This window comes from Miniopterus natalensis, chromosome 9, assembly GCF_054644295.1.
Source record: "Miniopterus natalensis isolate mMinNat1 chromosome 9, mMinNat1.hap1, whole genome shotgun sequence".
NCBI lineage: Eukaryota > Metazoa > Chordata > Mammalia > Chiroptera > Miniopteridae > Miniopterus > Miniopterus natalensis.
Window position 1 is genome coordinate 68,696,129 of NC_142089.1, and position 13,964 is coordinate 68,710,092.

The 13,964-nt window shown below is 40.2% G+C and overlaps 2 protein-coding genes across 2 annotated transcripts in view; one reads left to right on the forward strand and one right to left on the reverse strand.

The window, feature by feature from the left end:
• The window catches only part of RANBP9 (RAN binding protein 9), a 77,742-nt gene extending 70,640 nt beyond the window's left edge, over window positions 1-7,102 (forward strand). Inside the window, exons 13-14 of the mRNA XM_016217112.2 lie at window positions 3,416-3,527; window positions 6,113-7,102. Of these exons, the coding sequence (XP_016072598.2) occupies window positions 3,416-3,527; window positions 6,113-6,243 (243 nt within the window). The 3' untranslated portion in view covers window positions 6,244-7,102. The remainder of the gene's footprint in view (window positions 1-3,415; window positions 3,528-6,112) is intronic.
• A 732-nt stretch (window positions 7,103-7,834) lies between these two features.
• NOL7 (nucleolar protein 7) lies at window positions 7,835-12,128 on the reverse strand. The gene is made up of 8 exons (XM_016217114.2): window positions 11,744-12,128; window positions 11,597-11,657; window positions 10,946-11,004; window positions 9,264-9,295; window positions 8,927-9,014; window positions 8,480-8,601; window positions 8,325-8,402; window positions 7,835-8,016 (listed from the first exon to the last, which is right to left on the reverse strand). Exons 1-8 carry the CDS (start codon window positions 12,004-12,006, stop codon window positions 7,943-7,945), a joined length of 777 nt encoding a protein of 258 aa, XP_016072600.1. The 5' UTR covers window positions 12,007-12,128; the 3' UTR covers window positions 7,835-7,942.
• Window positions 12,129-13,964: the final 1,836 nt, after the last annotated feature.

Consider the following 13,964-nt stretch of genomic DNA (forward strand, 5'->3'; position numbering starts at 1 on the left):
GAGTCCCTGCAGCAGCCCTGCTCCTCCTGACCTTTTTTCTGGTTTTGTCAGTCAGTCTTCCTTTCCTCTTCCCCTGTTGTCTTTTTGTTCCTTTCCTGCCTGAGTCTGCCAGAGGCTCCCTGGAGAACTACCCGACTTTGCTCAGCAGCTGTTCATTGAACTTCTGCAGTGTGGCGAGTCAAGGGTGCAGGAGCAGCCCCAGCCAGGGGGCTTTTACTCCAGTAACTGAAGCGGAGGTGGAGCCATTTAGACTCACCCTGTTTAGGAACTGCTGCAGATTTTAAGCCAAATATAAGTACAGTTTGAGAATCCTACCTAAATGATGTCACATTTCCCTCAGAAATTATTCCCACTGAGGTGATTTTTTTTAAATAAAAAGTAACTTAATGCCATTATATTTCACAGATATTTTCAATTTTGTTCTTTAAAATCTTGTGCATATATTTTACCTAGTTAGTAATTTTAGTTACCCTGTTCTTTATATTATTTATTGTCATAAAAGCTTCCAGTTTCTATACATTATTTACAATTAGTTTTAAATGGCTACATGGTATTTTACTATGTTGCTATATCAGTTTATTTAAGCATTGCTCTCGCTAGATTTTTTTTTAGTTGCTTTTATTCTAGTGCTTCACTGAACACCTTTTACATATATCTTTATTCCTTAAAATTATTCCACTGGGATAAAGTCCTTAGTTACTGAATCAAAGGATATATTTATTGTGGCTCTTGCTACATATTGCTGTAGTGTCACTTCCCAGAAACCTGCCAGCTTATCAGCAGTGATGATGTGCCAGTGGTACTGCTACTTTAATTGCACTCTTTTGGGTGCCGTCACCAATTAAGTTTTACAGCAGGATTTAAAACGTTGAGGTTGCTTTGTTGATTTCATTCCCTTTGTAAAGAAAGATAAGGTTCTGGGTATTTATTACTGGGAACTTGATGCTGTAAACCTTATTTTTTAAGGTTTTATTCGTTTTCTTACAGCCTCACTCTGCTTCTGAACTGTGTTTTGTAGTGTTGCTGTGTGATCCTTCTATAATCAAGTCTAATCCATGCCACTCCTATATTTAAAACTCCATTGCCTTATTGAAAAAAATTCAAGCCTTTTAGTGTGCCTTTAGAGATATTTTGGGATCTAACCCCCTACCCATGATTCTCTTTTCGCTCAGCCTCGGTATCCATGTAGCTTGAGCCTATTTCTGTGATTGCATCACATGACACAATACACCGTATGTTCATAAGCAGTACCAACACACTGTATGTTATTTATGTATATATGTCTTCCCCACAAGACTATGTGTCCTTGAAACAGTGACGAGGTCCTGGTGATCGGTGTGTCCTCAGTTGTCTAGCAGCTGTGTCCAATAAATGTTTGTTCAATTGAATGGAAAATAATAGAGCAGAATTTTAGACTTTTTTTCCTCTTAAAATTTAGATTGAAAATAAAAAGGAACTGTATCTTACTAAAAGAAATACATTACTAGCTGTGTGATCTTAATCACTTACTGCCTCAGTGTGCATCCCTGTATGATGGACGTTATAGTATCCACCTTGTAAGGTTATTGTGAGGATTAAATGAGATGATCCATGTTAGTGCTTAAAACATTGCCTCACACGGTGCTAGCGCACAATAAGTTGCTACCGTCATTATCATTATGTGTTTTTGTTTTAAGTACTAGAAGGTGTAAACAGAAGAATGGTCCTGATTTGAGATTTGGGACATTTCACCTTTTGGTAGCATGTCCCCATATATAGACCAAAGAGAATAGTTTTGTGCTTAAAGTTTTTATGTACCAATTATTCCTTGGACAGTTCCTCAAGTTCCATCTAATGGTACCTCATTAGATGGTTGTGGAGTAACTTAAGTCTTGAGCCGAGCGCAGTCTTTAGAAATAATGTGATTGATTAGAGCTAGCTTTATTGGATATTAGTATTCTTTCCATCAATAAATTTGGATTAGGGGCACTCAGGAAGTACAACCTAGTTGCTTTATGGGATGCGTAAAATATCTTAAAAACGGTAAGAAGCAGGTCTTGTGTTCAGCAGGTGTGTAAAGCTTCTTCCCTGTACCAAGCACCTGTGAGTAGCTGCAGGAGATTTGAAAAGTGTAAGTTTTTCAATCTTCAAAGAACTTTCATTATAGTAATTGGGGCAAAAGTCTGACTTGAAATACTTAGCAGGAATGACAGTGGAAGAGCCGCATGTGTTTAGAGACATGTATTCCCTGTCTGGTAGCCGCGGACTGACTACACACCTTTGCTTTATGGACAATTCTCTTCACAATGTGGACGCCAATTTGGATGAGAAAGGGCAGTAATACAGTTGACCAGGGATGTTCCTGAATGGGAGTCAGCCTTTCCTCCACCTCTGCTCTCAGAACACTAGTAAGATCATTAGAGGAATGCTGGAGTGTACCAAGGAGGTAGTACAGTATTCTTTAGGAATTTCAGTCTTCCACACATCCATAATCAGCATTTCCAAGTTGTTACTGAATTCACTGATTTCCTCAGTACCTCTCCATGTATGTCTTCTGAATTGGGAAGCTGTCCTATATCTCACTACATCTGGACTATTTTATAATATTACTCCAGATTACGGCATTGCCTTTGGCAAAATAATGAAACGGCATTTATTGACAGATTAGAATGAATCGACATTGCTCATTTCATTTAGCTCAGTTAGTCCTCATGACTGTGCAATGTGACCACCTATAATCCCCATTACACAAATGATTAAACTGACTCTTAGAGGTCATTACTTGTTAAAGGCCATACTAGTGATGCAAGCTGGTGGTTGATGCCAATGTCTGGGACCACTGTAGTATATGCCTCCCATAGAAAGAAGAAAAAAAGTTGTTTGAAGACTACTATGTATGTGTCAGCTGCCTTAGGAGGGGTGGCTTGAGGATGGTTGGAACTATTGAATGTTCCTGAATGGGAGACAGTTTAACTTTTTGATTATTGAGTTTGAGAAGATGACATCCAACGAAATGTGTCCAATTACCACATCCACTTGAAAAATAGATACAAGCAGTCCCTGTCCTTTTTATGTCAAATTCATATCAGTGGTAATAAATTGTACAGCATCTGAATGTTTTGTCTTCTTCTTTACCTGAACCAGTATTAGCCCATTTCACAGGAATTTGTTTTTTCGATTTTTCATATTCTTTCCTGCTCTGTATGTATTGTAGGGATAGGGGGAAGATGATGAGAATGTGTTTACGAAAAGAATGAAAAACACATGAGGCTTTGCTGCATACTCTAGTTGTTAAAATATATATAGGTAAATGGGTTTAAATGTCACAGTAGCCTAGTGCCTTAAAGCATATTTTATCAGTCTCTCAACTTGTAACCATGTGCTCACCATGGTTGAACTAATTGAATTAAAAACCAAATTGCTATGTTTTCAATAGGATGCATTCAGTTTACTAGCTTATTCCGATCCTTGGAACAGCCCTGTTGGAAATCAGCTTGACCCAATTCAGAGAGAACCTGTGTGCTCGGCTCTTAACAGTGCAATATTAGGTAAGTAAAGCCAAAAAGCACAACTCCAACTAGATTCTTTGAATATTTGAGATGGCATTTGTGCTGGCATTTTATATTTTGGTAAAATCATAAGGGAAAGATTTTCTACATTTTAAAATTAAAATTACCTTAAAATATAGAAACTTTCATTATTTTAAGTCCAGATTAAATGGATTCAAATGAATTAAAAACAGTACATTGGGATGCATCTGGGGAATTTTGGAAATTAGAAATTTTTGTGTGCATGTACATAAACATTTCTGGCCTGATGAGTCACCCATTTTACAGCTCCCACCATGCTTAAGATAAAGGCACAAGGGGCTTCCAGGTGACTTGGGAATGCCCCATCAATACTAACCCTTGAAGTCAAATTATATTTGCATTAAAGCATATTCAACTGCATGCCCTTACCAAATAAAGAGGGTATGTGAGGAAGAGAACAACAATTGAAATAGGCTTAGCCAGGGGTGAGCATTAAGTGAGAAAATGGAATTTGCTGTTCCCCTGGTTGGTTGCCATTCCTATGAGCAACTCACTCCAGAGTACGGTTATAATGTTTATATATTGAACAAATACACTTTTTATATGAAGAGGGTTCCTATTTGAGACTTAATCTGGTTTATCCCTATAAAGTTCATTTTTAATTCATTATGTGTAAAGGTCTCATACTGAAGTTTTAGAATAGGAGTAATATCTTTATGTTATAGTTTTCTTAAATTTAGAATTTGTATATAATAAAAAATGTGAATTTTCTTTATGTGTTGTTAAATTGTGTTGTAATTTCTTTGGTTATGAAATGCATTTAGCTCTATTGGTAAAAATAAGAGAACTTAGTAGCAATGCTGGGATTATAGGGCAAATTGTGGTTTACTATACTTGTATTTTTTAAATTACTACATTATTAGTAATCACGAAGCCCTATAATTGTTTTGTATTTATGTAACACTCAGACCTGGAAAAAAAAATTGTGAAGCAACCAATTGTTTACCAGTTTTTTTGTATCTTAGATTATTCAAGGGGATTAAATTTTTAAATATTAAATTATTTGGGGCCATTATCCAGTAAAATATGTATCCTTACATATTGTACTACATATTATGTAGGTTCACCCATAAATAGTGCTTAAACTTAATAAGATTATTAAATTGCATTGGGGGGGTGTCTGCATATTTATAAATACTAAATTATATAATTTATAAATAGTGCTTAAAGTTACATTAACTGTATGTAATTCTTGCAAGTTTCATATCCAAAATAATTTTTAAATGCTTATAATCAGATGCCCCACTTGGTCAAAATAAAATTGTAGTAAAGTAACTTTAGATGCTTAACTTTGAGCAAGGTTAGCTCTCTGTAAACCTGCAGGAGACATTCCCTGTTGATTTTGTATAAAAAATTATTCTTCATTCAAATTAAGGCACAATCATTTTAAATTTATAAAGTCAATCATGCTTAGAGTTGGCAAAGAAAAAATTTATCACTATCAAAATTTAGCCAAATAGCATCTTGCCACAGGATAGCCAGTACTTTAGTAATCTTAACCCAGACTACTTTTCCCACACCTTCTCCCTAATTTGTGTATCCTTTTTTGCCTATTTTTATATTCTTAATCCTATTTTATGTCCTCTTGTACTTTAAATCCTGAACTTGCTTCCTCATTATTTTTGCTTCACTCCTTCTAGAACTTTTCTCTGAGATTACCACCTCTGAACCAAGGGTGGAATTAAATCATATGGAGCCTTACCAGTCATTTATGCCCTTTGTTGTCAACTATGTCTATGAAGGACTGATTAGTAATTTTATTAATTGGGAATCTGCATCAACTTAAAATTCAGACATCTACTCACAAGGAAAAATTAACCAGCTTCTAAAAGTTTGGCCACTTTCACCGTTAGTTCATTTTTCATTTCTGGCAAAGAACAAATTTTATTAAGTACATTTGTACTACAACTGTCTGACAAATTTCTGGTATGTGGGACCCTGAATATTTTATTGGCAGTTTTTAAAATGTTTGACCTATCAATTGTAAATTATCCCTCCAAAATTATAGAGTGATTTTGCTCTATCATTTCTCATGGTCACCGTCATCCCTTGCTCCCTGCCAACTCAAATAACATTTACCAGTATGGCTTGGAGACAATTAGGCAGCCTCAGTTGTGTTCTGTCCCCGTAAGAGGAACATTGGTGAAGCTTTTACTAAAAACCTAGTGCCTTTTTCTACTGTCAACTGACCTTGGTCAAATAGAAGAGAAATACTAAATATTTCTTATGTCTCCATTTAAATATCAGTCAAAAAGTTATATCTTTCCCATCATAGTTAATATGGAAGTGAAAGATTTAAGAGTACCTAACACTTTAAAAATCTAAATTCTGCAAGAATTTCTTACAGTTGAATACCTAGTACTATATGACCTCGTCAGAGTAGTACCTCCAGGGCATTAATCATTTGTTTAGAAACTACCTTTGCTAGTCAAGAGCGCTGTATGCATTGATAATTTTGTAAGTAATGCAGTATTTTCCTGAAGAGATTTTTTTTAAAAATGTCTTGCTAATTGCTATTTCCATTTTTAATTATTTTTCCTCAGAAACTCACAATCTGCCAAAGCAACCTCCACTTGCCCTAGCAATGGGACAGGCCACACAGTGTCTAGGACTGATGGCTCGATCAGGAATCGGATCCTGCGCATTTGCCACAGTGGAAGACTACCTACATTAGCTATGCATTTAAGGAGCTCACACTTATATTGTGGCATATAGTCAACATGGAAGTAGACCAGCTCTGCTGATTTGAAATTTAGATTTTTTTAATTATGTACTGGGGACAGGTTTTTGTCGCTTTACATTGCTTCCTAGTTTACAGCATGATGCAAATGATTTTCTAACTTAGTGTTAGGAGAAATTATTTTCCATCTTTAACCTCTTAGTTGTCTAAGAGTTAAATATTACTGAATCTCAGACATTCAAATTTATCATCACAAATCCTTTAAAACAATTACCTAAAAGAAACCAAAAAATCCTGCCTTCTTTGTTGGGGGGGAGAGGGGGGAAGGAAATGGAACAAGTTGTGTTGTGTTAGCATGTGGGTGATGTAAACTTCAAATTGGGAGATATTCCGACCCCCCACTCCCATATAAGCATTCAATCAGTGTAACTTGCAAAATGCATAAACATCTGACAGTTTGAATTTATAGTGTTGATGGAAGAAATCATTTTTAATGTGTACTGTAAAACTTGAAATACTCAGGAGCTGAGTGAATACGTTTGTTGCTACTTACAATCCCGACCTGTTAGTCCCAGTAGTTTTGTTTTAACATGGTCTTTTCAACTTTGTTTCCTGTTTAACTACCAACGAATTCTGTTGTAGACTCACAAGTTTAACTTGTATTATAACAGTATTATATGTCAACGGTGTGGTTATGACCTTTATTTATATAAAAACCAAATATTTAGTCAATTTACCGTGTCTTAATTTAATCTTTGTACACCTTCCATTTTTAAGTGCTTAAATGAGTACTATATTGCAATAAAAATGTAGTGATATAATTAACCAGCCATTAAAAATTTACTTCTACAGATATTAGTGTCAACTGAGTTTATATATTAGGTACTTAAATACTTATGATTAATATCAAATTAGAGCAGTTAAAATTAATTTTACTATAAAGCTGAATCCTACAACCTAAAACTGTTCAGTTTACTACCCTCCCTGTATTAAGGTCAAACCTGATACTGTGGCTGACACAGAAAGAGAAAAATCTCCTTATTTTCATAATCATAAGGCATGTTACTTGCCAGTAAAGCAAACCTCCAAACCAGTTAAAAGTAAAATGTAAACAAGCTGTTTGAGAGGATGACCATATCCTTTGGTTGACTATTATTTTGTACATTGAGGCTTACCTTCAGAAAAGTAGGTATTACCTACACTTAGGTACTGCACTTTCACAGCTACTCTTTCTCATGCCGTATTTTATGAAGCAAATTCTCATCAGTAGCACCAAAACATCTGAGACTAAGGTATCTGAGAGCTGTAGCTGGAAAGACTTTTCCTGGATGTCCATTTTTCCTCCTCTGCCCTGCCATTCCTGCCACACCCCCACACTGTGGGTTAAGGGGAGGGGTAGAAAAGGTGCCATTACTGGTGGTGTTTATATTCAATTAAATGGATAAATACTTATAAAAATAAATGGAAATAATTCCTTTTAAACTGCTATTTCTTCCAGGACCCTAAAAGATTAAAGGCGCAATTGTATTCAAGAATGAAATGTAATGGGGTACTTCCCCAAATAGATTTGAGACTTTTGTAATGATCCTTTTACAAGACTTATAAATGATTTATTAGATTTTAAGACAAATTAATCTTCTAAACTAAATAAGTTCCATACATAGAAAGTTCTCATTCTTCATTTAGCTTTGATTTACTTAGAAGTTTTCATCTTTCTGACCATCCACCGTCTTTTAAACCTCTTGGCATTTTGTTTTTTCTGGGTTCCTAGAATAGAAAGTATGTGCAGTAAAAATATTAGAGATACAAAATTCCCAAGAAAGAATTCAAAATTTTTCAAGATCCTCTATATGAATATAAACACTAAAATGAGGTCTATTAAATTAGCTTTTGTCAGATGTACAGACATACTACAATGATGTTTTTCAAAAGCAACTTAAAAATATTAGTATAGAAGCTATTATAAGAAAAAAGATAATTCATAAATTCGTAACTGAGTATTTACTATTTCCTTAAAAAACATTATTCAATATATAATCAAGTATCAGAACCAAGAAAATGAAGCTGGACCTTACCCCAACCGCTATTTAAAAACTGGGCTGCAGCTTTTTTCACTGGTAACCTCTTATTGTCAAGAGACAGGAACTTATTTACTAGAAAAGAGAATTATCTATCATTTTTTTGTTTATTTGTAGTAAAAAGTGAGAAAAACAGTCCATAATGTAATTACCAGTAGTTCTGTTGGTTCCTGGACCATACAACGAATTTTGTATGAAGGCTCTGGCTGCTTGTTGCCTTGAATCTCTCAGATCTTGATCTTTTAGCCTTAGAGCCAAGTAGCTTTTATTTTGGCTGATTAATACAAAAGGTGAAAATGAATGAGGTTGACAACATGCTTAAAATAAAGTACTTTTGTTAGCTGCCTCAAAAAGTGAAAAAAAAAAATCCTTATTTTGTATATGCACAGATACACTAATAAAACTAAATTATAGAGCTATTTTATAAGAAACAAGCTAATATTTACAGTTTAGTAGAGCAAATACTTTATAAGTACCACAACTGGTTTTCCTACAGAGGATCCAATCTGAAACTGCTACTAATTAAAATATTTTTCCACACAGCCAACACTTTCTCTCAAAAGGTTACCTTTATATCCTACAACATGGAATCTTCTTACCCAATAGACTGTACTTTCTGTATTTTCTCTTTAGCTTTCTTGGAGTCACTTTCTTTTTCACAGTCTTCATTTTTCTTCTGCAAGTTAACTAAAAAATTTAATTTTATTTGTAGTTAGCACTTATGTAAAAATAAATCAAGAACATTTTCTGGAGTTCATGTTAAATATCCACTCGCACCAATTTGGATGCAACTTTTATTTGTAAGATACAAGGCAGCAGGCCCAAGCTAAACTTGGCCAGTCCTATTCCCAAACTCTCTTAAGGGCCAGTAACATCTGACTACAAATGCACTTGACACTTTACATGAGAAGTTATTTAAATTAGAATAGTTCATACCTTTTTTTAACTTTTCTGGTGATTTCTTTAAGCTAAAGGAGAACAACAAAGACACTGATTGGAATGGCAGACAGCAAAGATTACTCAACTTACACAATTAAACCTGGTTTTACAAAGAAGAGAACCTCCTTTCATTTCGCCACTCTCAGTTTTGACTCAGGATCTTTACTCGATTTGGAAAGCAAGTCACCCCCCAAGTTCACAGCCACCAACTCCCAGTCAGCAAACTAATAAATACTGGATGGGAGTATCTTCTCAGAATTTAAATTGAAAGCATATTAGCAGGCTTTCAAAGAAGCAGATTGCTGTGGTTAATGGAGTTAAAGTGAAAGACTTAAGAATGAGCTATATAATACATCAGCTGAAATAGGAAGTGAAAGGTGCTAGGCCGGCCTCATTTTATTTGGAGAGATCACAGAGGATTAATTCAACAGGTTAAGCATAAGAGACAAGAAGGAGACAAGGACTAGCCTTGAGGAATCTGGTCCGAAACAAATGAAAAGTGACAAAACACTATGAGATGCCTACACCGTGCTAGAAAACCTATACAAAGGAGGAAGGAATGAGCTGACTAGTGACAGAATGAACAGGTGATATTTGAGTTTAGTTTTAAAGGATAAATCTGCCACCAAATACATTTGTTACATTTAATGTATTTGGGATCTGAATAACTCTTTGGAAAAGTTCTACAGAAAATCTGAGAATCAGGTCAAAGATAAAAGGTCTAAGCTTTTGAACTTAAAGCCTTAAGGGGAGATGAGACAGAGAAAACATTTTGATGTCAAAATTTATTTTTTGAATATATCTTTACTGATTTCAGAGAGAGGAAAGGAGAGGGAGAGAGATAAAAACATCAATGATGAGTCATTGGTCGAGCCTGCAACCAGGGCATGTGCCCTTATGGGGAATCGAACCCCAATCACCTGGATACCAGGTCGACGCTCAACCGCTGAGCCACGCCCAGCCGGGCTGAGGTCAAAATTTAGTAAGGTTGGATTGAGCTCATGGGACAGATAAAGAGGATGCCTATAGCAACTGCTTTAAACATTCAGTGGATGGCAAAGCTCAGCTGGCAATGGAAATGAACAAAAAGAAATGGTGAAAGACTGACAAGAAGTAAAACACTTCGATCTTTCCCACCAAATTCAACTATCTACTCTGTAACTTTTTAAAAAATATATATCAGAGAGAGGAAAGGAGAGGGGAAAAAGAGAGAGAAACATCGATGATGAGAGTCATTGGTCAGCTGCTCCCTGCACTCCCCTTACTGGGGATCGAGCCCGCAACCTAGGCATGTGCCCTGACCAGGAATCGAACTGCAATCTCCTGGTCGATGCTCAACTGCTGAGCCATGCCATCCAGGCTTTTTTTTTTTTAAAACCCTCACCCGAGGATATTTTTTTCCACTGCTTTTTGGAGTGAGTGGAAGGGAGGGACAGAGAAAGAAACATCGATGTGAGAGACATTGATTGGTTGCCTCCTGCATAGGCCCTGACCAGGGCTGGGTATCAAGCCTGCAACTGAGGTAAGTGCCCTTGGCTGCAATTGAACCCTTCAGTCTGGATAGGGCTACTGTTTAACTCTTAAATTTAGGCTTTATTATTTCTTCAATTATATGGATTCAAATAAATGTATTCAAAGACGGGTGTATGTAAGCAAGTAATATAAGATCCATTACTTACTTTGTCTGTGAAGCTGTAGTTAACTTCTCTAGAATGGTGTCTGGAAGGAGTTTCCTTTTCTTAAAAAGATTTAAAAAGAACAAAAAGTGAGGTGCATGACAATATACCCTGGGTTGCTTCTGAAGTTACAGGTTTAGGGACAGCTTTATATCCCAGGCGAATAAGTAACTTGGGCTGACCACTGCCTCCACTATCTCTAAGCAGTGGGAAAATTGCGATCCCAGAACTCAGAACCCGCTCCATATCCTTTGGAAGACCTGGTGCACACTGGTAAGGGTGCCCAACCCTCAGTCACTGTTCTACACTGAAAGCAGTCATGTCCTGTCCCTTTAGAGTCAGTTCTCTGTGGCCCATCTGCCGAGCATCAGAAAGCAGAGCAATCACACTCTAGGTTGGTACAGCCCTTCGTTTACAAAACACCTCATTTAATACTAACAGCAACCCAGTGACAGATTACCTCCGGTGAGGACTGACGGAGGTGTCCCGGCGAGCTGAGAGTCAGAGGTGGGGTTCAACCGTATGATTTCAAATTCACCACTCATCCCACTCCCATTTTCAACCGGTGGACAAGCAACGAGCGCGAGTACCTTTGTTTTCAGAATCCTACCCCAAGCCGGTTTTCGAAAGGAGACGCCCCCCCTACACTCGAACCTTCTGTTCGATGAACAGCTCCTCGCGTCGCTTCCTCTTCTCCTTCAGCAGTGTTTTATCCCTGGGAGGAAGGGAGGCAAGTCAGGGCGAGGAGGGACAGGTGGGGCGGGGAGGGACGGCTCTCCGGCCGGGCCGCGGGCTCCCAACCTGCGCACGGTCTCCCGAACTCGCCGCTCCTCTTCTCTCGCCTCCGCCTGGGCGCTGGCGAAAGTCAGTTCCTCCGGGGCCTCGTCGTCCAACTCGTCGTCCCCGTCGTCGTCTTCCTCCAGCGGCTCGGCGGCCGCGCCGCTGCTGGGCTGCCCGAGCAACAGCCCGTGCTCCGCCTCCTCCTCCGACGCGGGCTGGCCCTCGTCCACCATCGCCGACGCCGACGCCGGGGTCCTGGACGCGCGCGGCCGAAGCTGCACCATGGCCCACGCCGCGCCGGACCGTCTGGCCTCTGACCCGGAAGCAGCAGGACGCAAGCCGAGCGTGACGTGAAGAGCGAGCGACACGGGTTTCGTCGCTCCCCGCAGGTTCGGAAGCTCCACCGAGAGACGGGAAGCGGAAGACCGCCCGCCGCCAGTGGAGGCGCGTGCGCAGGGCGGGAGGGGCGTGGCCTGCGGGAAGCCGGCGGTGTTTCCTCCCACCCCGCGCCGGGGCTGCGCGGCTGCCGGGAGCCGGCGGCGAGAGCGGCCGGGCGCCGAGCTGGTTTCCGGGCGGCGGAGCCGGGCGCTGCCCGCTTGGCTGGGTCCCCGCGCTCCCCGAGGCGGCTGGCGCGGGTGCCCGGAAACTCAGTGACCGCAAGCCCCGGCAGTCCTATCGCCGCCCTTTTTGGCCGCCGGGATTCGCGTGGCGATGCCGTTAGTCAGTGTTTGTAGATCGGGCTCCCTTCTCTCCGCAGCGTTTCAAAGGGAAGAGACGCGCGATCGCTGCATGACCTGGCGGTCCCGCCGGTGACAAGCTGAAAGGCAGGCTTCCGTCAATTCTCTGCACCAAATGTGTGCGGGGCGGCTCGCGCGGCCGTCCCGCAGGCTCCCCGCACTGCCCCTGCCTCTGTGTTCGTCACTGACACCTTCCGGAACAGGTGACTGTCTGACCCCCCCCCCCAGGTTAAGCCCCCACTCAAATGTGAGCGCCGTGGGAGAGGGTGGGGCCCCGCCTGGCGCCCGGACACTGGCCAGCGCACCGCAAATCCTGGACCCTGTGAAAGAACGACCACCGTTCTCGGCGAGTGCAACCCTGGTACCTCTTCTTTTTGCCTCCCAAGTACATTTCGTTTTGCGGCACACATGGCGCGGTGACCTGTGCTGATCTGCCACCCATTACACAACGCTGAGTGACGCGCTCGGCATTCTCCGAGCGCGCGAAGCTGTGCCACACTCGCCACGGCTGTACACGCTGTTCCCGCTGCGGATCCGCACTCCCCCGCGCCCAGCTATTTATACCTCGGAAACGCGCCTGCTGACCTCCTCCAAAGGCCTTTCCGGCACCTCAGCATCTACCCATCCCCGCTGCCCACCTCTGACTGCATTTCCCTCTGCATCTTGCACAAATCTCTATTACTGCAGTTTCCACGCTGTGTAATAGTTTACATGGCAGTTGTCCCAACCGTTTTGTCACCTCCTTGAGGGCAAGGTCCATGTCTTACTAATTTTATTTCTAACGCCATCACGTGGCAGGCGTTCAATATTATGAACCTGAATTGAAAATTTTCTACCCCACATTTTGTATTTTCAATTCTCCCTTCATTTTCTCTAATAAAACCAAAACATGAAAATGATAAAACACACACACAAAGCTGCTGGTACCAAAGGCCCAATTTCAGAAGAGTTGCAAAGAACAGTCCTGAAATCCTGGGCCTTGGTCAGATAGAAATTAAACATATAATCAGACTCTCTGAGACAGCGTGCTGACTCCCATCACTGCTAACACTAGGAAAATGTATAAAGTAACTGAGAAGCCCGACCACAAGCCTATTAAAAGAGAACAATGGTATTTTATGTACAAAAACTGCATTACAAGTATTACAAGTCCCTTCAGTGTAGGTGTGTTGAACCACCCATGTGAAGTGTGAATTGAACCCTAAAGGTCGGCCCTTCAGACTCCTTGTAGGTTACGGGCATCCTTCTCACCCATGCAAAGGACCTTTGGGATTTACCAAAAGGTATGACTTGCAAATGCAGTACAAAGTTTTGTGTGATAGTGTCTTATAGTCTGTTTGCACAAAAGCCAAGGGTGAAACATTAAATGCAATTTTTTAAGGGGCTGAGGTGATGTGACCAGGTGTGTGATCACCCAGGAAGCCACCTTTTCCAAGAGCCACTGTTATGTACGACCTTCCTATAGTGCTTACTAAAGGCCACTCCTCCCAGTCAGGCCTCAGATG